Source organism: Carica papaya, chromosome 2, assembly GCF_054855325.1.
Source record: "Carica papaya isolate Zhongbai chromosome 2, ASM5485532v1, whole genome shotgun sequence".
Lineage (NCBI taxonomy): Eukaryota > Viridiplantae > Streptophyta > Magnoliopsida > Brassicales > Caricaceae > Carica > Carica papaya.
This window is the reverse complement of record NC_142310.1, coordinates 34,640,042-34,665,902: the sequence shown is the minus strand read 5'-3', so window position 1 is coordinate 34,665,902 and position 25,861 is coordinate 34,640,042. Positions and strand designations below refer to the sequence as shown.

The following is a 25,861-nucleotide window of genomic DNA, read 5'->3' as shown; positions in this document are numbered from 1 at the left end:
AGGATTTAATAGTCATGACCCAATAATTATGTCATGCATAATATTACACAATAATCATTTTAGATTTTAGTAACCATATTATCTCAACCCTCATATTTATGATTTGATACATACTAATATTATATTTTGTTTTTTGAATGGTATACTTATACTGTATTTGAAGCGGATAGAAAATTATTTTTATATTATATTTGTACGAGTTAAATGTTTACTTTCTAGGCACATTATTTATTTATTTTTTAAGCTAAAAAAATTATAAAATATTTAAATAAATAATTAAAATATATAATATATTCAATAATAAATATAAAATAATATTATAAATATAGAACATTAGGTATTCATTAATCTATGGCACGCTATATTCCTTTTTCATTGGTAACTTTAGAACCGCATTATTCATATCCCATTAATTACAAATTTTTACTTATCTGGAGCTTATTGGAGCGGGTTACGAACCCGCCCCGATAACCGTCTCTATCTAGGTGAGCTGCTTATAACTTGAGCCCCCACAAGTCCACAACGAAAGAGCAGAACACTAACGGGAGAAGAAGCAGCCTAGAGGATTTGGACAAGAGAAAGAGGAAAGATGAGGAAATTCGATCCATGGCCGATTTTCTTCAGAAGAGAATTTAATCGCAACTGGCCGTTCCTGGTCGGGTTCGCCATCACCGGAACCCTAATCACGAAGTTTACCGCTAGTCTCACGGGTATGCGATGATTTCTGGATCTATGCTTGTCTTTCAATTTCTTCTCATTTATATATGTGCATCTTCATATCTGCATATTTTCCCCTTTGGTACGCGATATTTTGTGTTTACTGTGATGGTGATTTAGAAACCCTAATCGCACTGTGTTAACATTCATCGATGTTAATGTTATGCAGAGGAAGATGCCAAGAACTCACCGTTCGTGCAGAGGCACAAGAGGTACCTCTTGGTTCCATGATTTATATATTTCGAATGTCTTTTGTTTTTCACAATTTCCATGAACCATACTTGATGACATGGTGTCAACAAATAATTGCTAGGCGCCTTTGTTTCTCCATAATTTATTGTAGTTTTGCGTTTTTTTCCTTCATTTCCTGATTGAAAATGGGAAACGGGAATCTTCATTTATAATTGACCATCAAATAGGCCTAAAAGCACATTAGATTTGAAAATGTAAGCATGTTTTTCTCTGTATCTTGATTTTTTTTTTAAAAAAGATTATGATATCGTTCTTTACCAAAAATATGGTATTGATTTTGGCGCATGCAAAATGTATATTTCTATTCAAGTATCAAAGATACAATGGCAAAATACTCAGGTTTTTGTTGTTTGTGTTGATTAGTGTGTTATCGGGGATGAATGTGTTTTTATGATGCATTCCTCCGTGTCATTCAGTCATCTTCTTTGTGTTTCTATCTCATGTTGGCTTGGTGTTATTATTTTTTGTCCTGGTCCTAGAATGTTATGTTGAGTTTGAGCTAACAACATTCGGTGTGAATGCTAGTCTTTTAGCCATTAAAATTTAACACTTAAAGAACAGGTTTCAAAAAGTATAAGTTGACGATTAAAACACTAGTACTTATAGTTAAGGCTTTAAGCTCAAGCTTACAATCACACTGGCCTTCTCAGTTTCCTGGATGAATGTGGGATTCTTGAGATGGTGATTTATGGGATCTTAAACTGAAATAAAACACTGTAGGGTCTATGATATGGAAGGGAATTTTGTGTAAATAATATGGTTTCTCCTGTTGATATGAATTATTTCAATTGCAATGAGTTCAACTAGTTTATTGTAATCTGAATGCTAAGATTCTTGATGTGACCCATGGACCTTCCCATTTTCCATTATTTCTTAAAACTGAGGTTTCCTTATTGATATGTGCTTGTGCCATTGATAGTCCTGGAACCTTGTAGCAAGTCATTGTTATGCGATCATTATCTGAAACAAGAATTTCGGAGGATTTTGCTTTTGTATGTGTCTCATGGAGCTTTATATGAGATGTTGTGCTGTAACCTTATGGCAAATGAAGTCATTTTTTAGGTTTTTCTTTTTGCTTGTACCTCTTTTATCTTTTAATGTCATTGATTTTCTGTCTTGTTGCCTCAATCAAGGAGGTTTAATTTTTACTAGCAATCTGACTAGCTGATAAGTTTGTAAATAGCGTCTCATTTATTCAATTCCCGAGTCAATTTCTAGATTTGATTCTCATATTAGTGTTAATATGCATAATTTAACTACAATCTACTGTAGCTGAGTTACTACTGCACAGCCCATATTTCTTGAAGGTAGAAATTCAATCCCCACATTGAAAGATAAGAGCTGATTTTTCCACTACCAAAGAATTAAAAGTGATACTGTAGTTGAGTTATCACCACTCAGCCTAAATTTCTTGAAGGTAGAAATTCAATTTTCACAATGAAAGGTAAGAAGCTGAGTTTTCCACTAACAAAGAATTGAAAGCTGAGGTCAACAAGTTAAGTTCTAATTGTGCATAATAAAATTAATATGGAACCTAGAACTAGGAATTGACTGAGTTTTGAATGAACCAGACAATCTATCAATGAGCATTTTCAAATGATTACGTGATTATGTTTACACATATGTGATAACTGTCAATAAGATATTGAAGAATAACAATAATGGGTGCTTCATATGTCTTGCAGGTGATTTTCTGGAGGGCGATGTCATCAACGGTGCACCTAAAGGGAGTGAGGCTTTCTTGCTTGCTTGCTTTTGTTTCTATGATCTTTAATAATAGAAGAGAAATTGTCAGATACTCCAATTCCTATCTTTATGTTTTGACTTGAATAATGTTAAACAACCTTTGCTCATCTGACGATTTTCTTCTTTGTGCTTTTGAATTTATTATCGTGGATATTAAATTTTCAATAGCTATGCCTTTGGGAAGGTTATAGCCTATTATCATGGTTCAACCATCTCCATCAGGGCATGGGCTTATTGATTCTAGGAGAGCAACACTAGGGTGTTTATGCACACATGGGCTTTAGTTTTCTTGCCACAGAGAGTCTGTAAGCATGCGAAGCTATTGTTCACCTTAATTTGACAATGTTCACTAGACAAGTAAAAGTTAGTTTACATATTTGGTGTGTTATTGAATAAGATTTTCTCATTTTCAATCTCACAACTAGGGATTGAGTAAATAATTGAAAAAATTATACAAATGACTGGGAACTCTTTTTTAAAACTTCTATAATATTTATATCTTAATTTTATTTTCATGTTACAGGATTAAAATCTGAATTCGAATGAAACGTATTTAAATTTACTTTTTGAAAATATTATTTTATGTAATAGATGGGGTATCATTTCTAGGAGATTATCATAGTGTGTGTTTACTGTTAAGAAACAACAGTATGGGTTCAATGTGTAATATTTTAGTTCAACTTTTTATTTGTAACATTTCTGATGGAGAAAGTAATTATAGTTTATACATCTGATTTGTCATATATCACTATTACTCTTATTTTTAATTTTAGTTGATAAATTTATATTTCTGTTGATTAGCAAGTATACTAATTCTATAGTTAATTTAAATTAAACATAGAAATTACTTTCAATTAGTTTTAGTCAAATTCTTTCTTCAGTATTATATTTATAGTCAGTCTATATAATTAAATTCTTAACCAAATTTGACACAGCATAACCAAACAAAAATGGGCCTCATATGGGCCTTAAAATTAGCCCTGCTGGGCGCTAAAATGGGCTTTATATGTGCCTGAGGTGGCCTTAAAGTGGCCCTGAGGGTGCATTAAATGGGCCTAAGATAGCCCTTAAATTGGTCTTCACATGGCCCTTCAAATGTCATGAGGTGCGCTGTATAGGGCCTGATATGACCTTAAAATGGGCCAGAGGTGGTCCTCACATGGGCCTCAAAATGGACTTGAGACGGGCCTTCAAATGGGCCTGATAGAGCCTTACCATAGGCCTTAAATGGGTCAGATAGCCTTAAAATGGGCCTTAAGTGGGCCTCAAAAGGGGCTGTCTTAAAATGGGCCTGCTATGGCTCTATATGAGCCTTAAAATGGGCCTTAAAATGACTGATTTGCCTTAAAATGGGCCTTAAATGAGCCTCATATGGAGGCTTAAAATGGGCCTCTAATGGGCTTATGTGGGCCTTTCTTAAGGGTACCTTTTGCTGTCTTCAGTTGTCTTGATTGGTTTTGGGCTTACCTTTTGAGACACTTCACCGTAACCCACACTTTCTTCGATTTATTCCCCAAACTATGTTTAAAAAATATATATTTTCAGAATTGTACAATTTTTCATCATTATAATTGACACAGTGAGATCCATTAGTTTTTTCTTATACAACAATTCATATGTCCATGTAGACATATGATGCATGTTTAATTAAAATAATTATTATGAAATAAAAAGTTAATAAAATTAACTATTGTAAAATAAAAAGTTGACAAAAATAATTTAAAATGTCATACAGAATAGAATACCATAGTTTGATACTAGTTTTTTTTTTTGTTCTTTATATTTCTGTTCATTTGTAATGATATTAATTAAATATTTAATTTAGATCAAACATAAATATGACTTAAAATTAAAATAATTTTATTCAAATTCTTTCTACAGTATTATATTTATAGTCAGTCTATATAATTAAAATCTAAAACAAATTTGACATAACACAACAAAAAATTCAGTACAAAATGGGCCTCGCATGGGCCTTAAAATGGGTATCATATTACCTTAAGTGGGCCTTAAAAGGGGCGTGAGAGGGCCTCATATGGGCCTCAAAAGGGCCTGAGAAGGGCCTTAAAACGGGCCTCACATGGGCCTTTATGGGTCTGAGATGGCCTTAATATGGGCCTCACATGAGCTATGTCGTATGAGATAGCCTTAAAATGGGCATCACATGGGCCTATATGGGGTCTGAGATTGTCTTAAAATGGGCATCACATGGACCTTAAAATGGGTATGAGATTGCCTTAAATGGGCCTTGCATGGGCCTTAGATGGGTATGGGATTGCCTTAATGGGCCTCACATGGGCAGGAAAATGGGCCTAGACGGGCCTCACATGGATCTCACAATGCACATGAAAGGGCCTTAAAATGGGCCAATATGGCCTTAAAATGGGCCTGTGAAGGGCCTCGTGTCTGAGATGGGCATCATATGGGCCTGAGAGGGCCTTAAAATGGGTCTCACATGGGTCTGAGATGGCCTTAAAATGGGCCTTATATGAGCATTAAAATGGCCCTGTGATGGGGCCTTGAAATGGGCCTTAAATTGAGCCTTATATGAGCCTTTCTAATGGTATCTTTGCTGTCTTCAGTTGTCTTGTTTGGTTTGGTTTTGGGCTCACCTTTTAAGACATTTAACCTTAATCCACAGTTTCTTCCATATATTCCCCAAAATATGTTTTAAAAAAAAATATTTTCACAAATCCATGATTTTTTCCAGGTATTTGGAGCATTTATCAAAGACAACTTTCTATTATGCAGATGAGTAATTTATCATTATGAGACAGGTAAAATAGTAGCACAAAAGGAAAAGACGAGGACTTCAAAACTGAAGAGTATGCAAGCCCCGGTGGATATAGAGGACCAACCCTGTTCAAAACTTTTATTGATCACTGTCTCAACAAAATTTGAGCCAATTGTAACAGTCATCTATGCTCACGGCTATTTTCATAAATTTGGTGAATGATAAAATTTTGAAAAAGATCCATATCATCTCAGAATCCACATTAATAGGACTTATTTTCTATTGTATGGAAAATGAAATAGAGAATACCCAAAAGCACAAACTGGGAACAAGAACAACAGTGTCTCGAAAATCTCTCGCTGAAATCTTGCCTTCCTACTACTCTATAATGCCAATGATTCCCATTTGTTTATTTTCACTTCTTCGGGACACCAAGTCTCAATCGGAAATCTTCCTCCATAAGGGGAAGGCCTTCTCGCAGCTTGACCTTTGGCTCCCACCCCAAGACTTCTTTTGCCTTGGTGATGTCTGGTTTCCTTTGTCGAGGATCATCTGGAGTGTTCTCCACCGTCTTTATCTCCACGTTGGGATTGATAAGCTGCAGAATAACACCAGCAAATATTTCATATCAATGATCCCACTGAACTACTATTGTTACAGGATGTTTACAGTGCTATTAGGTCCAAATTTTATATGCATAACTGGTCCAAGGGCATGCATGAACAGAGATGTTCTTGCCCGCAGAGAAATGAATATCATAGTGTTTTGATCCCATTCTTCCAGCCCTTTTTCCAATTTCGCAGGGACGTGCTGGCCCCAGCCATTCTCTGGGCAGCCTGGCCCTTTTGACATCTCTGGTCTCAACCAGAAAACCTTTTTTAAAAAATCAACTAGACTTGACACTTCAAACTTAACAGTAACATTCAAGTTACCCATTTTAATGTGATTTATTAACTAGTATACTGGCAGCTAAAGGGAACAAGGAAAAACAGCAAAAAAGTTAAAAACTTACATCCTTAACAGTCTCAGCCAGTTCAAGCATGGTGAATTCGCCTAGTAAGTCCACCAAGAAATTATCTTAGTAATTTATTGGAATTTATACTGAAAACTTATGGAACAAAGCACCATAAAATTGCAGTTTTTTATACCTGGGTTTCCAATGTTAATGGGGCCTGTATTGTCTCCTTCCATCAGACGGATGAGACCATCAACCTAAAACATTCAAACAACTTATAGTGTTTCCTACAATTGGAAATGACCCTTTAAAGTAAAATGTAATTACAACTAACCATGTCAGAAACATAACAGAAGCTACGAGTTTGTGTCCCAGGTTTCTGGACTGTCAATGGTTCGCCCCTTTAAAATGGAAAAGGTAAGTAAAGAGAAAAGAAAAGCAAAGGGTTTAACTATATGCAACAAAAATTTATTACAATAATTTTTCTCCATTATTTAAAATAGTACAGTTAGATAGTTAGAATAAAGCAGCAGCATATAGACATACCGAAGTGCTTGAGCTATGAAATTGCTAACCACACGTCCATCATCAATATTCATACGAGGTCCATATGTGTTGAAGATTCTGGCAATGCGAATCTCTGTAGACAAAATAGAAGGAACCATGCAAATAAAAAACACAGAGATAACAAGGCAAACTAGAAGGCCGAAAAGGACAGCATATTAAACCTATCCCATGCTGCCTGTGATAATCGAACATCAAAGTCTCAGCTACACGCTTCCCCTCATCATAGCAGCTACGAACTCCTACATTAAAAGAAAAGACAATATTGAGCCCAAGAAAAGGAGAGCCATAATTGTTGATAATGTTACAAGCTACAAGCCATGAATTTTACTATCTATAGCAGACACCACTGTCACAAGTTTGAAGGCAGTGCAATGATGGTACATTGAGAATGCTTAATATAGAAATTAAGGAGAATGCTTTATGATAATTACTGAAGTCACTTGAAAAGATTAGAGATTTAAAGCTTCATGGAAGGGTATAACCACTTTTTGGCTTGCTCAGAAAGACAACTAGGACTCTTCTCAGCAACAAGGGAAACATAAATGTCCGTAACAAAAACAACTAAAAGTTCTCTCTTGTACCCAGACCATTAAAATCTTGACTACCATAAATACAGCACCATATGGAATTATCACTTAAATAAGCACAGGTAAAACATACCAATTGGATTAACATTTCCCCAGTAGGTCTCAGGCTGGGGGTGAATGAGAGGATCTCCATATACCTCTGAAGTTGATGTAAGTAGAATCCTGTTGAGCAATTTTACAATAAATTGAAGGAATAAATTGAAACAGCACAGCTATATTAAAAAGCAGATCCCCTAACCTTGCTCCAACTCGTTTTGCAAGTCCTAGCATGTTCAGCGTGCCAATGACATTTGTCTTTATTGTCTGTTGAACAATCACCATCCCGTGCGCAAAAGATAGATCATATCAATCCAATTTTTATATTTAGAAGATTAAGACTTAGAGTTCAACTTTCTGTCATATCACTTTCTAAGGCAATGAAAGCTCACTATACATGTTCTATTAATAGGCAATAAAACCCCAAAGCAGACACATCTCGACAAGATAGATGTACTAAACTAAATGATCAAAATGCCGAACTAATATGGTTTACAGATGACAGGAATTTCTATCCTGCAGCCAAGTATAACTATTTAACTAAGATGGCACAACGGAAATGTCAGTCCGGACGAAACATGATCTCTTCTGCTCACGCTTGACAAGGAAATGAAAGCACTAGAATATATTATTAAATCAATATTAAACATATGTAGACACACCTTCACAGGATTGTACTTGTAGAAAATAGGAGAAGCAGGGCATGCAAGATGGTAAATCTGATCAACCTCAACCAGCAATGTTTCTGTAACATCTGTAACAAGAAGGAGAAAATGGGTGAATATAGTACAACTCAATCAACACTATGAAATCCTATAGAGATTATATATGCTATGTAGCATGGTCCATTTAAATACTGAAAGCAGGAAATATGCTGATGGGTGACTGTTGCCAGATTGCCACAAAAATGCAGAATTTGATGACTTACCATGATGGAAAATATTCAATATAATTCATGCATGACTTGGTACTTACTTTTCACTTCAACTCAAATATAAATAATATCGATTTAATCTCAATAATTTTTAACTTAATGCCAAATGATCATAGGATTAATTTTTAAAAATTTTAACAAGGAAAAAAGAGGCTTAATACGTTACATGGTTATGTCATACAGCAGCTAATAGACCAAGTCATGTTGAAAAACTTAAAGACCACATAACCTGAGGAACATAATAATTAATAAAAAATAGTGAAACTGAAATTTAAATTACTCTAAGTAAATGCAACAAAACTAAATCCAATATGGATGCCCGTGTAGGTTCTTATAAACAAGAAAAAGTAGCATTTTAAAACCCACATTGCATTGGCAAAAGCCTTAGACTGTATAAAAGAATCACAAAATCAAACTTCAAGGGCATACCATGACGAATAAGCTCAAATCTTGGATGATCAATCCACTTCTTAAGGTTGTCCTTTGATCCAGTGAAGTAATTATCAACAACAATCACCTGAATGCAGAAAATTTAGACACTATTGTTTGAATCATGATACTGAATAAGGTATGCAAGGCAAACAAACCTCATTCTTTTCATTTTCCATCAATCTGTCAACTAGGTGAGAACCAATGAATCCAGCTCCTCCAGTAACCAGGATTCTCATATTGGACTGCATCATTATGAAAGGATATTCATTTAGTGAACATCAATCAAGTAAATAATAGAAGTAATAATAAAACACCTAGATGGAAGTCTGACAGATATTTTCAGGTGGAAGAAACTTTCTTCTATCATGCAAATTACTACAATATGCAATCGAACATAAATACAAGATACAAACTGCCATAGGTTTGCCCACAGAAGAATTTACACACACCTAAGACTTCAAGGAGAAGCTAGTAGAGAACAGACAAGATCCCTTACAGAGTAACAGATATGTGGCTACAAACTCAGCCAGAACAGATGAAATCAAATCCCTCAATCCCTCTGCACAACATTAGTGATTGCTGTCGACTAAAGACCTATTTGTGATGTTGTGGGCTTTTAATTGCTAGATCTAGGTTTTTGTGTATTTTCATTCATATTATTCGCATTTAATTTGAAAAATACAGAAAGGGGCCGTCAACAAATTGATGAGAGGGGTCAGTTTTGCTAATTGTTTGTGAAAAAAAGTAAAAAAAAGAACATTGTCAGCCAACCGACATTTCAGCAACCTGATTCACATTTTCAATCACCCGGGATATAACACATATAATTAGACTAATGAGATTGATCTGATTTCCAACACTAGCTCTTGGGTTTACCATGTGATCCAATTGCACAATAGATACTGCTGAAATTTAACCCCTACATACACCCACATTCAAATTTCTCAACTTTTTGAGATAGTGTGCACAGCAGGGCCATACAACCGTGTCACCTCTGCCCCACTTGAGTGAAAATGACAACAGAAATATTCAGGTATATCAGAAATATCAAGCTAAAAAATAAAATCAAGCCAAGTGCAGATCGCCTCAGACTTTGAACTCCTAGATAGTGTCCAAATGGTAAATTGCACCCAATTAAATAAATCAGTCTACGAGAAACCTCCTACTCAGATTCTAATTAACAAATGGTAAATTCTACAGGCGTAAACGGCCCGATTGCAAAGTATTATGAAATTTTACTCAGATGACTCACCTGAAAAAACTTGGAATTACGCAGTGGAGACGGCGTTGGTGGAGGCTTTGTGGTTTGTTTTTCTCCGTTTGCCGAATTATTCGCCATTACTTAGATATCCTGAATTCAACGCCTGCAGCAATCGACCAAACAGTCAACACACACCTAAAATGTATTCCACACACAGCAAGAAAAAAACAAAAAACAACGAATTTTGAATCATAGATCAGATAAACATTTGCAGATTCACTGAAAGAAGACGACTCAGAACTTCCGGATCAGAGACGGAAAATGAATGCGAGGACGAAGACAAAAAAACCTGAAAGTAATTTTCCCGAGGATAATCGCTCGTCAACCCTAATCCCAACTTCCGACCTCACGAAGACTCAAAGATCAGAGACGTGTATTTATAGTCCCAGAAAACCAGTCGTACAGAAAAATCGAAGCTTCTTCCACCAAATACTGAATTTTGGAAAAATAATAAATTGTTAAAATCGGAAAAAGCAAAAAAAAAAAAAGGAAAACTAGAACCTTCAGAATTACGTAAAGCAAGCAACTTCGAATTGATAGCTCCTCGATAACAAATAGTAACTTAAGCTGCAGATCATACCAAACTATTAATTTAATTTGAAAACAATAATAAAAAATAAGAAAATAAAATATAATGTTTGACTTTTTTTTTTAAAAAAATACATAGTTACTTGAGTAGATTTAAAGGATCTGCCCGGCGGGTATGGAGGAATAAAATAAAAAACAAATAAAAAAATAAATGTGATTAGATTAAGAGAGGCCGTAATTAAGGATTTAAAGTGATTAATTAAGGGACGTAAGCTTAATCAAGAAGGAGAGAGTCAGTCCACTTAACGTTAACGTTGGGAGTGGGGAAAATAGTCTGTGCTTATTTTACGGAGAATTTTGTGAATCAATTAAATTTCAAAACTCGACTCTTCAGTTTTGTCCCATAAAATTAAGTAGTCATTTACACAAGTCAGAATATGATCATTCATCTCGTGAGACTTGTCGAAAATAATTAATGAATAAACAGAATTATGAGTCGTATAGGAATTAATGATAAATAATAATACTATTTGGGTCAATGAATCATATACCAAATATAATGTCTTTTGAAATTGGAGAGGGGGGCTTGACATCTCATTATTTGGTATGTAAAATATAAATAATACATGTTGTACAATAAGTGACTACGGTAGATGGTTGTCAAAAAACTACTATTTTATTTTTTATAATGTAAAGTTGATTTACTTATAAATGACATTTTTATTTTAATATATTTATCGTAATTAGATTACTGAAATTAATAATGGACTAATTTATCACATATTTTCCATGAATTACTGGTTGCATTGTACCTCTCCTGGTACAAAGAGTTATCTTCTCGAACAATGTTCATGGACATTCTCTCGACCCACCAAAACAAAATATGATTAAAATTAGAACTGTTCTAGCACAAAGTGGCTGTAGTTTAGTGGTTAGAATTCCACGTTGTGGCCGTGGAGACCTGGGCTCGAATCCCAGCAGCCACACTTTTTCTTCTGAATTCTTCATTTTATGAACTTGGGCCTTGGCCCAATGATATTGAGGCCCAAAGTTGACTCAGTCCTAAATAATCTACTAAAACATAAAACCCAGTGAGTGGGATAGAGGTCATCGAGTCAGGAAGAAGCTATAAATAATAATGAAATATATATATTTTTTTATTAATTTACATTTTTAGAAAAAATAATTAAATTATATCATATAATCTGCACGACAAGAGTTAAAAAGTCCCAATCTTATTGCTTCTAAACTTTTCAATTAAATTTGCAATGGCTTAAATAAGATTGATTTTGGCTTAAATAAACATAAGTAATATATTGAATTATTTTTTATTCATTTAAGTTTTTTAAAAAATCACTTAAAATAATAATAAAATTAAAATTGTAATGATTAATTTTCTGAAAATTTACGCACTAAGTCGAATTAAAAAATGATAAAAATTCCCTATAAAACTAAAAAAAAAAAAGTAGATATAAACTATTAATTATAAAATTAAAATAATATTCCTAATCAATTGAGATGAAATTTGAATCGCACATTCTAATTTCTTCCAGCATAAGATATAGCGTGCACATGTACTTACAAACATTATATATATTTCTCTTTTGATAAACCGCACACTATACTAAATGGTTAGCAAAACAACTATTTTTTAAACTTGTAAATACAAATACATATGTATATGTATGTATATACGTGTATATCAAACACCATCTTCTTCAAACATTAACTTAAATTTTCTGTTTAATTTTCTTGTTTAAAAGTACAAATTACATTTATTTTATTTATTTGTATAAGGCTTGTATTTTGCATGAAACCTCATGCAAATTAACATGATACGTAGGATTCTCCCACTGCACTAGTTCTTTTATTCCTTCTTCAATCTCTCTCGCTTCTCTCACAATCCCCTTCATGCAAAACCCTAATGCAGTCAACCCCACAACCATTTGGCTTATCACTTCTCTTTCTTCTTCTTCTTCTTCGTCGTCATCTTCCTCGTCACCTTTCACTCCATGGATTTTCTCCACAACTTCAGCGGCGTCCCTCAAAAAGGGACTCAAAATCTTGTCAACTTCATCTTCTTCTTCGTTATGATCTGAACCAGAAGCTTTAAAAAAACCCGATTTCGAAGATCCCATCTCAAGATCCCAAGACACGTTGTTCTTCTCAAGTGATTTTTCAAGAGCTGCGAGCGATTTTATCGAAGTGATATGTTCGAAGTCCTTTAACAGGGAGACGACTAGGTCCTTGAAAAGCCTAAGGTCGCCATCAAGCTTATTTTGTAGAGTCTCTTTCAATTCAGAACTGTATTTTTCTGATTCTTGTTTGAGGAATCCAATGGCAAGATTCCCAAAAAGCAAAAGATCTGCCATTGCTGACAGAGATAGCAGAAGCTTACGATAGCAAGCACTATGAAAAGGCAAAAACCAGAAGTTGGGCTCCACCTCAGCTTCGGCTACGAACTTCTCCAGCTCACCAACTCGGGCTTTCAGCTTATTTTGGCAAGAAGTTAAGCTGATTTTTTTACCAACTTTAGTATCAAGGTTCACTGAATTGATACACCGGTGCAAGACTCCAAAAATTTTCGGGAGCTGAGCTTTTGCCAACGTAGAAGCTCTGGTGGGTTGAAAAAGAAGGTCGACGAAGATTGAACAAGATAATCCAATGAAAGTTTCAGTGATTCTTGCAATGGCGAATTCACTTGGAGGACCGAAATTCTTCCTTCCCAGTATCAAAAGTGCGCCAATCGCGGAGGAGATGCCTCCAGCTTGGCCGTACATCACGCTCCGGCTTAAGAAGCTGGTGAAAATAAACCAGGGAAGAAGAGAAAGGAACCTTACAGGCAAATACCTTTCGAACACAAAGCAACCCAATACGCCATAAACTGATCCAAGCACCGTCCCTTGAGCTTTCACATTTGCTATTTTAAAGGTGGCTTCTCGTCCGGCAGCGAGGCTGATAGCCACCGGCAAACCTGACCAATAGCCATTTTCTTTACTGTAGATCAAGCCAAAAAGAGTTGCCAGACCCAAGGACAAAGATAATTTAAAAGCTGGCATAAACATTTTAGTTCTTGCTTTTACGATCCAATCACTCATTTCCTTTTTCAACGAAAACCCTTCTTGTAATTTCAATCCCTGACCATCTGTTTTATTCTTTGCCAAATCATCTTGCCAGTCTGGAGAAGAACACGAACTGGGTTTCGGAAACAGTTTGGATTGCAGGAGTTTAATGGAGAAAACGAAGAAGAAAGATGATAAGTCTTGATGAGTTGATGGGATGGTCTGAAGTGTTTGGAAGGACCCCAAGGAAGAGTTTTCTGCAACGTATGCTTCGGGAACGGTTGATGAATCGGAAGACAGATAGCCCTTAGCTATTTTCATGGTGGAGTCAAAGTGTTCTTCCAATTTCTTTAGACCTTCTTTGATATCTCCGTTGACTAGGGTTCTTACAGGAAGTGAAGAATTAGTACTGGTTAAAGCCATTTCCATTGCTCTTAAGCTTCTCTCCACGTCTTGCAGCTTCTCCCCAGATAAGTTCGAGTAATACGGTCTCAGAAATTTAAATGGAGGCCTCTCCCATTTAATGCTTTCCTGCAATTTAATCACAATCAGCAAATGGAAAACATAGATACGCATATATATATATATATTATATATGTACGTACGTACGTGTGTATGTAATCTTACTTGGTAACGTTTTATGGTTTGATGGAGTTTGGTTGCGGAAGAAGCTAATAACGTAGCTTGAGAGATTGATGAAACAGCTGATGCGTTGTCTTCTGCACAGAACGCTCTGATATAGAGCTTTAACCTAGCTGACGTGTTTTCGGCAAGCAGCTTACAGCTCTCCTTCACCTGCAACAAGAAAATAATAAGAGATTAATTAATTAATTAACCGCAGATTATTTAATTTACACAGTAATAATATTTTAAACAAATTTTGTGGCTAATTAAATATTTATTGCGTAAATATTTTAATTAACTATGTTATAGCTGGTGATTAGGCAATACATATGCATTATATATAATTTTGTTGCAGGCTTCCCAATTATACACACCAATTCATAGAATTTTGGAGCTTCCGATTTCATGTAATAATTATGTTTTTTAGAAAAAAAACCCCTGGTACATATATATATATATATATATTTTCTTGTCCACAATAGATATAATTGTAATTGAAAATAAATAATTTTATTTTATATGGCAAAATCTTTTGCCAAATCAATCTTAGTTACAAAACACAAAACATTTATTCAGATTAAACGTGTTAATGATAGATAATAATGTTTCTTTTGAAAAAATGTTCTCATATATATATATATATACATATATATCTATTTGGAGTGTACGGATATTATGTCATGAGTCCGAGTCAATTTATATGTATATGAATATCTTTATGTATAATGATTAATTATCTCTTATTTACTTTTTACCCAACAAATTTACCTCTAACCTTAATGATATTAAATAATTAATTACCTCTGAACAAGCGAGCCTTGGAAATGGCAGAAGCAAAGCCAAAAGAGAAGCCGCTACACCAATCGCCGTACTCGCCGCCACATGCACAGGATTCAAAACAGCCTCAGCCTTCTCCCCTTTGATAAAAGCCACCACGTATATCAACACAATCTGACCCAGCGCAATACGCTTTGCTTTCAAGTGAGTCGACTCAGGCACCGTCACCACGAACCCTGCGGCTGCCACAGCCAGCGCGGTGGTGCCATTGGTCAGGTGGGTCGGCCCGATCAGCCACAGGCTCAGTAGTGCCGGCCCCACGCTCTGACACGTCGCGTATAGCGCCAGCCAGAAGCCATGCATCGTGTCGCCAAGGGTGGCGCCGTCGGGGACAAGGAGGATGGTGCTGACGTAGGAGAAGGCCGGGAAGGTGGCGTAACGTGTCAGGCTGGAGGGTCCGTATAAGGTGGTGACGCCGACGATGGTGCAGGCCAGGGCGGTGCGGAAGGCCGAGGCTAAACACTTGCGCCAAATGGCTCGGGCTCGGGTCGCAGATGCTGTTGCCATTTACGAGACAAGTAGAGAGAAATAGTGCTCTTTGCGTTTTAACGTAAGGCAAAATGTGTGAGACGGGTGAGTTGATATTGGGTCGTGAGACGTGAGAGTTGGGTTATATATATATATATATATATATATATATAGACACGTACGTACATATATACATATACATGTATAATATATATTATTTGTAAGTATATGATAACGATAATAAGAGAAAATTATGATAGAGAGAGAGAGAGAGAGAGAGATGGAGTGGAGGATTAGGGCCACATTGCAGAAATCTTGTGGGGTACCATATGAATTAAGCAAAAGTTAATGGCGGATTGGGGAAAGGTAGTTAATTATTTTATTGTGTATATAGTATTTTAATATTTTTATTCTATTTTATTTACGAAATTATATGTTTAAATTTACGTAATAAAATATTTAACATAATTAATATATAATCTTGCAATTAATAATGCTTTAATTTACTTAATTTTTTAAAAAGATTAATTAAGTCAAAATATGCAGCAAAGATAAGAGTGTAAACAAAAAGGCATATAATATACAGTCCGGTGAGCACAAACGGGGGCAGACAAGATAAAATGGTTGCGACAAACATGAAAACGGCGCCAAACAACATATAAAACGACACCAAAGGATGTCAACACCAACATGAAGCCGGAAGCCAGAAACCAGTGTGCTCTAAATCTAAATCTTAAAAGCATTTATTATATTTAATTTTCACTTATTTGTAAGAGAACACTTTATATTTAACTTTATTGTTTGAAATTTATTCAATTATATTTTTATGTATTTCCATACATTTGTGTTAAAGAAATATATTTAAATTTGTAATTATTAATATACATCATATATGACAACATATAATATATAAAAAGTTTCAATTATTAAAATATTTAATAATAATTAAAATAATCATTGTAATTAATAATTTTTAATTATGTAATTCTTATTTATATAAAAAGAACGTGTAATTAAATTTATGATGCTTACTATACATATATATATATAAAAATTATATATGATAACCATCAATTATAAAATATATGTTATGTTGTAATGTTAATTATTATTTGAATTTCTTTATATATAAGGGAGATATTAATATTTTTGAATTTATTTTTAATATATAATGGTTAGAGCTGAATTGATTAATCTGTCTCATTAATTATTTACTTAAAAAATTCATGCACTAAACCTCTCTAATCTCTATGAAAAAAGGTGGCAGGAGAGAGAGAGAGAGAGAGAGAGAGAGAGAGAGGGACAGCAACCCACAAAATAGTACTAGTGAAATGGTATTATTTAATTATACACACACACACACATATACATATACATATACATATACATATACATATACATATACATATACATATACATATACATATATATTTCAATTGCAATGAGCTTGATTCAATTTCTAAGGGGATTTTTTTGGGGAGGATTTGATTATAGAATTACAGGATAAAGGGTAACTTTATGTTTTGCCAATTATAATATACAAAGGTAAACTGTATAAATATATATATATATTCACACACACGTAGGCGTCCAGGTCGATAAATATTATATTTATCGTATATCTATAGAAGGAAGCTTTAGCTGTCTTTTTAAACTTTTAATTAATCAAATAATTAAGCCAATAAAAACCTGGTCAATAAGATTCTTGGCTAGTCTCATATATATACGTCGAGTAGGCGGAGCTCCTTGTAAAAGTAAGAAACGTGACCGTGAAAATAAGGGCGTCTGCTAGTCTTTCCGTCAATTTCTGCATAAAAATGATATTGAATTTGTAATATTGGATTCCGTGATTTGTTCTGAAATTAATTTTAAAATTAAAATTATATATAAAAATTTAATTTTGAAATTAATAAAATTTAATTTAATATAAAATTATATAAAAAAACTAAGTTTAGGATTAAATTAAAAATAATTTTAAAAAAATAAATAAAAATTTATGTTCGGATGATATTTTAGAAAGAAAAATTAAAAACTGAAGGTCAAAACGTAATTAAAAAAAATTACTTCACGTATGACCGCTCAATCAGCAGTCTCGACGAATCAGAGCGTGCTACGTGATAAGAAACACTGACTTGGTGCCACGGGGAGGCCAAACTGATGATTTGCGTGCACTGTGATCGGACGGCCCGGAAACGTTCCAGTGCGCGTGAATGGTCCGGATCCGTTCCCTATTCAGGCACGATCGGATGATCGCGATTAAACACAATGAGTGGTCTAGATTCTTTATTTTTTAAACGCAATCAGATAGTCGAGATCAAATCGCAATGAACGATCCATATTTATTTTCTCTTTAAACGCGATCGGACGGTCGATATCAAACCCGATGAACGATCCAGATTCATGCGAGACGTGTATAAATATTTCGCATCACACCAAACCCAAATCCTAGCAGCCAGCCTTCCATCGGAGAAGAAAAACTAGTCACCAGAGAAGGGAGCCGACTGCTACCCGCTGTCGCGCAGTAGCCACCCTTGACCGCCAAAAAAGATAAAAATTCTCATATCCACTCGAAATTTAATTTCGAGCACCCCCATGGCCTAATCAGAGCAAAAAAAATAGCGGATGAGCAAAAAATCATGGGTAAAGCTTGACAGCACCGCCGCGAGCAAAACTCGAAACCGCTTCTGATGAGCCCCTTTTTGTTTCTCGTTTCGTGCGATTTTTTCACCTTTGTATTCACCATTATATTTTCTACAGGTTGACAGAAGAAAAATGTCCAGCTACGAATGTGAGCCGGTAGAGCCGCCGCACCAAAAAATTATGCCGCTAGTAGATTTTCGTTTTTTGGCTTTTTTCGATCAACTAAGGCCCCTAACGTGTTTTCTCATAGGAATGTGTATAAAACTGACCGAAACTAGCTAAAACATGCTAAAAATGACCAGGCTAAGGCAAACCACACCTACAGGCGGTGGTGCTGTTGCCGGAGCATTGCGGTGCCACCGTGCCGAAATTCTGAAATTGGCCAGAAAAGATTTTTAACATTGATTTTGGATTTTTTTTTTGAGTATTTTTAGGTACATGAAGCGTATTTTAATCTCCGTAGGAAAATTCAGAAAATCCAGGGACCGCTAGTAGGCGCAGTAGAAAGTTTGGTGTTTCAAACACCGATTCAGGTAAGAATCTCTCACCTTATTCTATGTTGTAGAATTGAAGCTTAATAATCGGTAATATAGTATTTTGTATAATTTAGAACACTTTAAAAATAATTACAGGTTACCAATGGAATTAGAATCGATTAGTCATTTATTTGTTGTCCTGTATAACTGTTTGTTGAATTTATAGTTTTAAATACATGATGATATACTGAAATTGTTGAATGATTCAGTTGTGCTTCCTTTATATATATATATATATTGTTTCTATTGTGTGATTCATGGTTGATTTGTGAAATTATAAATTAATATGCAAATAGAAAATTGATTTGTCACATGAATTAATGAATAGTAGCCTTACTAGATATTCTATGAGATGGTGGACGGATCGGTATATAGGAAACTCTACCACCGTTGCCTCATATCGGACAGAGTATTGAGGAATGGTATTTTTGATGCTCATACCAAACAATGTATAGGGACAACTTGATTTACTCTCATACTGGATGGGGTATTGAAGGATTGTATTTTTGGCGCTCATACCGAACAGGGTATGGAGACGGCCGGTTAGTTGATAATATTGAATATTGGTTCACGTGTAGTAGGATATCCTTATGGGCCCCTAGGGATATTAGTAGCCAAATAAAAAGGGAAAGTAGTTGCTATTATTCACTTGAAAAAGGAGATTACAATGTTATTTCAATTATTGTATCTCTATAGGTCGATTTTGAAAATCTCGCAATAGTAAATATATGCAATAAATGGTTTTTTCCTTATGATAAATAAATTTACTTAAATCAAGAGGTCCATTGGTTATTTTTATGATTTTTACCAACCTTCAGTTTCTATATCGGCGAGTAATGTGATATTCTTACTAGGCTAGTGTAGCTCACCATTTTATTAAATATTTTATATCAAAATGACCAAGATCGTCCTAGAATACTCAACATATTGCCTTTTATTTATTTTTTGATTTTTGTTTATTTTTTTAAAAGGATCATTTCTGTAGTTCTATTGGGCATTCTAAATTATTGTGTAAGGAATGTAAACCCTAAATTTTATAATTTCACTTCTGCACTTAATTTATGATATTATTTTCTTTTAAGTTATGAGCATTTATAGTTAGTATCAGAGTCGCGTTATTCGGAACCATTCCTTACACACATACTTAAAAACACCAAATACGAACTATCATCTAATCCTTCCTTGTGAAAAATATGTACAAAGACATGAGAAGATGAAGTCCCTTACCAAATAGGCAACCCGAGACGGATCACTTCGAGATGATGTCGAACGGCTCTTCAAGATTTTAGAGGGACTCATCTCTGCCCAGTAGGCTAGGGAAGAGAAGAGGGAACTGTTTGACCCACCACCACTTCCACACTATGAGCCACCCCTACAACGAGAGAATCTAATACCACCTCGATGCAACCCTGCTCCTCCATTGTATCATCCAACACTGTCACAATACAATTCGGAGCCCCCGCCGTATCATCCAACACCATTACAAAGCCACCCGATCCCTCCCTAACAACATCTGGCCCTTCTTCAACAAGACTCAGTTTCACCCCATGATGGATCTGATAGAGATTGACACGGGAGATCCTGATGTATTTCCAAGGTTGAACTAGTTAGCGAAGTATCACGCTACTGTGGATTGTTTCCACGAAAAAAATTGTATTTAAGCCTCTTAATAAAGAGTCATTTACAAGTTAATGAAAGTTTTGAATATTATTCTCTCATAGCAATTTTTTTATTATATAACGCTTTAACTCGGTTATTTTCTCTAACTAGATAAATCTAATAAAGGAATTTGCATTCAAGAGATCCTGCTAATTCGAGACTTCCCGAATGTGTTTCTTGATGAACTTTTTAGATTACTAGTGGACAAAAAAGTTGAGTTCACCATAAACTTTCATACTGGCACGCAACCTATCTTAGTTTTCCCTTACTGCATGAGTCATGTTGAGATGGAAGAGTTGAAGAAATAGATCAAGAAATTGCAAGACAGTGAGTTCATCCGACATAGTGTTTCTCCTTAGGGTGTTGGAGTCATATTTGCAAAGAAATAGGATGAGATGTTAAAGTTATGTATTAACTATAGGGGACTTAACAAGGTCAAGATCAAGAACAAGTACCCCATCTCTAGGATCGATGATATTTTTGATCAGTTACAGGGTGCTCAAATCTCCTCCAAAATAGACCTGCGTTCAGGTTACCATCAGGTAAAGATCAAGGCAGAATACATTCCCAAAACAGCTTTTCGAACCAGGTACGGACACTATGAGTTCATAGTCATGCCATTTGGACTAACCAATGCACCAGCTATCTTTATGAATTTAATGAACAGGATTTTCAGATAATTTATGGACCAATTTGTCATTATATTTATCGATGATATCCTGGTCTATTCAAAAGAAGAGAGGAACACGTTATCATCTGACTCAGATTTTGAATATCCTCAGAGAAAAAAAAGTTGCATGCAAAGTTGAGTAAGTGTGAGTTCCAGCTTGAGCAGACTACTTTTTTTGGACACATCATATCAATGGATGACGTATCACTGAATCCTAAAAAAATTGAGGCAGTGCTTAGTTGGGAGAAATTGACATCGGTCAAAGAGATTCATAACTTTCTAGGAATGATAAGTTATTACTGCAGTTTGTAGAAGGATTTTCTATCCTAGCTGCTCATTTGACCCGGCTCATAAAGAAGAACGTTAAGTTTAAGTAGAACGAGAATTGTGAAATGAGCTTTTCAGAACTAAAGATGTGATTGACTACTGCACTTGTGTTGGCTTTGCCGAGTGGGACAGGTTGATACACAGTTTATAATGATGACTCTTACCTGGGATTGAGTTATGTTCTGATGCAGGATGGAAATGTCATAAGCTATGGGTCCAGATAGTTGAAAAGTCACGAGAAAAACTACCCCACCCACGACTTAGAACTTACCGCGATTATCCACGCCTTGAAGACTTAGCGCCAGTACTTGTACGGGGAGACTTTTTCGATCTATACCGATCATAAGAGCTTAAAACACATATTCACTCAAAAGGATCTCAACATGCATTAGAGACGATGGATAGAACTCCTTAAGGACTACGATTGCAACATCTTGTATCACCTGGGTAAGGACAACGTGGTAGCTGATGCACTCAGCAGAAAAAAATGCAAGTATATTAGCTCATCTAATGGTTTTAAAATGCAGGATAATAAAGGCCACACAACATATACAACTTCAAAACATGAAGAGAGTTACATGTTTAGCCCACTTGACTATTTAACCTAAGTTGATATAGAGAATAAAGGAAGCCTAATTCGTCGATTCCACCCCAGCAACCCTCAGAAAAGATGTAGAACAGGAAGTAAATTTAGAATTTCGAGTATCTGTTGATGAGTTGCTTAGATTTAAGGACAGGGTGTGTGTTCCATGTGACAGTGAACTGAAAAGAGACATCATGACAGAGGCTCATATCTCAAACTTTATTATGCATCTTGGAAGCACCAAGATGTATCAAAGTATGTAACCCTAGTTTTAGTGGACTGGGATGAAAAGAGAGGTGTCCGACTTTATTTCCAAGTGTCTAGTGTGTCATCAGATCAAAACAGAGCATCAATGCCTAGACGGGCTACTTTAGTCATTACCAATTTCGGAGTGGAAGTGAGAACACATTACAATGAATTTCGTGATAAGATTGTCTAGATTACGCTGGGAATGTGATGTCATCCGAGTAATTGTTGACCAGCTCACTAAGTCCTCACACTTATTGGCCATCAAGGTGACCAACCCCTTGAACAAGGTAGCAAAAATGTATATCCGGGAGATAGTCATGTTACATGGAGTACTAGTGACAGTAGTATCCGACAGGGACCCTCAGTTTCACTTCTCGATTCTGGTCTAGTTTTCAGCAAGATATGAGAACGAAACTATCTCTTAATATCACATTCCACCCTCAGACCGCTGGATAATAAGAAAAGACGATCCGCACACTGGAGGATATCCTTCGAGCATGTGTTCTTGACTTCGGAGGCCATTGGGATGATCATTTACTCTTGATAGAGTTCACCTATAATAACAATTACCAAGTAAGTATCGACATGGTTTCGTACTAGACGTTATATTGCCATGGGTGATAGAAAATTATTCGGCTCAGATCTTGTAAAGGAGACTACAGCCAAAATAGTTAAGATCATGAAGAACATCCAGATGGCTCAAAGCAAGCAGAAGAGTTATGCAGACACTAGGATGAAGGATTTGGAATTTGAGAAAGGTGATCGAGTGCTCCTTAAGACCACTCATTTCAAGGAAATTAGTAGCTTTGGCAAGAGAGAGAAACTAAATTCTCAGTTTATTGGGTTATTTAAAATCTTAAACAGAATTGGTACTGCTGCCTACAGACTGACACTACCTCTAGAACTATTCAGAGTGCATAATGTATTTCATGTGTCTATACTACGCAAGTGCAAGTCGGCCCCCTCTCACATCTTGGCCTACGAAGCTCTTTCACTCCAAGAGGATCTGTCATATGAGGAGGTACCAGTAGACATTGTGGACCGAAAGAGTAGAGTACTCCGCAACCAAAAAATTTTCTTTGTTAAAGTCCTATGGCAAAATCATACACATAGAGATGTCACATGAGAGTTAGAATCAGACTTTAAAGCTCAGTATCTCCAACTGTTTGATTGAATGAGAGGGAGACAAATTTGAGGGACCAAATTTTTCTAAGGGGGGAGAGTTATAATACCCGGGTCCGGAATTTAGCTTGGGATTAATTTTAAAACTAAAATTATGTATAAAAATTTCATTTTGAAATTAATAAAATTTAATTTAATGTGAAACTAAAGTTCCAGTTTATTGGGTCATTTGAAATCTTAAACAGAATTGGTACCGCCGCCTACAAACTGACACTACCTCCAGAACTATTCAAAGTGCATAATGTATTTTATGTGTCCATGTTACGCAAGTATAAGTCGGACCCCTCTCACATCTTGGCCCATGAGCCTCTTTCACTCCAGGAGGATCTGTCCTATGAGGAGGTACTGATGGGCATTGTGGACTGAAAGAGCAGAGTACTCCGCAACAAAAAAATTTCCTTTGTTAAGGTCTTATGGCAAAATCACACACAGAGAGATGTCACATAGGAACTAGAATTAGACTTTAGAGTTCAGTATCCCAAACTGTTTGATTGAGTGAGAGGGAGACAAATTTGAGGGACCAAATTTATCTAAGGGGAAGAGTTGTAATACTCGAGCTCGGAATTTGGCCCGGGATTAATTCTAAAATTAAAATTATGTATAAAAATTTAATTTTGAAATTAATAAAATTTAGTTTAATGTGAAACTAAATTTTCAGTTTATTGGGTCATTTGAAATCTTAAACATAATTGGTATCATCGCCTACAGACTGACACTACCTCCAGAACTATTTAGAGTGCATAATGCATTTCATGTGTCTATGTTACGCAAATATAACTCGGACCCATCTCACATCTTAGCCCACGAGCTTCTTTTACTTCAGGAGGATCTGTTCTATGAAGAAGTACCGATGGACATTATGAACCGAAAGAACAAAGTACTCCGCAATAAAAAAATTTCATTTGTTAAGATCTTATGACAAAATTACACATACAGAGAGGCCACGTAGGAGTTAGAATCAGACTTTATAGCCCAATATCCCCAACTGTTTGATTGAGTGAGAGGAAAACAAATTTGATGGACCAAATTTTTCTAACGGGGGAGAGTTGTAATACCCGGGCCTAAAATTTAGCTCGGTGGACATTGTGAACCGAAAGAACAGAGTACTCCGCAACAAAAAAATTTCTTTTGTTAAGATCTTATGGCAAAATTACACACACAGAGAGGCCACATAGGAGTTAGAATCAGACTTTATAACCCAATATCCCCAACTGTTTGATTGAGTGAGAGGGAAAAAAATTTGAGGGACCAAAATTTTCTAACGAGATAGAGTTATAATACTGGGGCCCAAAATTTAGCTCGGGATTAATTTTAAAATTAAAATTATGTATAAAAATTTAATTTTAAAATTAATATAATTTAATTTAATGTAAAATTATAAAAAAATAGGTTGAAGACGAAAATGAAAATAATTTTGGAAAAAAAGGTGAAAATTTGGGTTCGAATGATGTTTTTGAAAGAAAAATCAGAAACTAGGGGTCAGAACACAATTAAGAAAAATCGCACCACGTATGACCATCCAATCAGCAGCCTCGACGAACCGGAGCGCACTGCGTGGTAAGGCACGCTAACTCAGTGCCACGCGGGAGGCCACGCTGGCGATCTGCGTGCCCTGCAATCGGACGGCCTGGAAGCGTTCCTGCGCGCGTGGACGGTCCAGATTCGTTCCCTCCCTAGGTGCCATCGGACGGTCATGATTAAACATGATAAACGGTCCAGATTCATTCCCTCTTTAAACGCGATCGGACGATTGAGATCAAACATGAAGAATGGTCCAAATTTATGCAAGACAGGTATAAATATTTCGCATCACACCGAACCCAAACCCTAACCGGCAGCCTCCCACCGGATAAGAATAACCAATCGCCGGATAAGGGAGCCAACTATCACCCGCTGCCGCAACGAATCCACCTCCGACCATCAAAAAATGTAAAAATTCTCCTATCTGCTCAGAATTTGATTTAGAGCATTTTCATAGTCAAATCGGAGCAAAAAGAACGACAGATGAGCCGAAAACTGCGGGCAAAGTCCGGTAGCGCCGCCACAGGCAAAATCTAAAATCATCTCCAATGAGCCCCTTCCCGTTTCTCGTTTTGTAAGATTTTTTCACCGTTGTGTTCACTATTTTATTTTCTATAGGTTGACAAAAAAAATGTCCAGCCGCGAAGGTGAGCCGGCAGAGCCGCCGCATCGAAGAATTTAGCCGCAGGTAGGTTTATTTATTTTTACTTTTTTGGGCTAACCGAGGCCCCACCGTATTTTCTCGCAGGGATGA

At 35.7% G+C, this 25,861-nt stretch overlaps 3 protein-coding genes and 1 non-coding gene across 4 annotated transcripts; 2 read left to right on the top strand and 2 right to left on the bottom strand.

Moving 5' to 3' along the window:
• Window positions 1-503: 503 nt before the first annotated feature.
• LOC110806958 (ATP synthase small subunit 6-A, mitochondrial-like) lies at window positions 504-2,822 on the top strand. Its single transcript, XM_022031965.2, has 3 exons — window positions 504-710; window positions 887-929; window positions 2,655-2,822. The coding sequence occupies exons 1-3, from the start codon at window positions 590-592 to the stop codon at window positions 2,656-2,658; spliced, it is 168 nt and encodes a 55-aa protein (XP_021887657.2). The 5' UTR covers window positions 504-589; the 3' UTR covers window positions 2,659-2,822.
• Window positions 2,823-5,561: 2,739 nt separating this feature from the next.
• On the bottom strand, window positions 5,562-10,651 carry UXS6 (UDP-XYL synthase 6). The gene is made up of 13 exons (XM_022031946.2): window positions 10,511-10,651; window positions 10,213-10,324; window positions 9,116-9,202; window positions 8,958-9,045; window positions 8,257-8,348; window positions 7,797-7,861; window positions 7,632-7,720; window positions 7,133-7,210; window positions 6,951-7,044; window positions 6,739-6,805; window positions 6,598-6,661; window positions 6,462-6,502; window positions 5,562-6,047 (listed from the first exon to the last, which is right to left on the bottom strand). The coding sequence occupies exons 2-13, from the start codon at window positions 10,297-10,299 to the stop codon at window positions 5,865-5,867; spliced, it is 1,035 nt and encodes a 344-aa protein (XP_021887638.1). The 5' UTR covers window positions 10,300-10,324; window positions 10,511-10,651; the 3' UTR covers window positions 5,562-5,864.
• A 1,012-nt stretch (window positions 10,652-11,663) lies between these two features.
• On the top strand, window positions 11,664-11,735 carry TRNAH-GUG (transfer RNA histidin (anticodon GUG)). The gene has a single exon. It is a non-coding gene; the product is annotated as a tRNA-His (tRNA).
• Window positions 11,736-12,463: 728 nt separating this feature from the next.
• LOC110806955 (P-hydroxybenzoic acid efflux pump subunit) lies at window positions 12,464-15,925 on the bottom strand. The gene is made up of 3 exons (XM_088214328.1): window positions 15,237-15,925; window positions 14,439-14,606; window positions 12,464-14,342 (listed from the first exon to the last, which is right to left on the bottom strand). The coding sequence occupies exons 1-3, from the start codon at window positions 15,777-15,779 to the stop codon at window positions 12,534-12,536; spliced, it is 2,520 nt and encodes an 839-aa protein (XP_088070454.1). The 5' UTR covers window positions 15,780-15,925; the 3' UTR covers window positions 12,464-12,533.
• Between the last annotated feature and the right edge of the window lie 9,936 nt (window positions 15,926-25,861).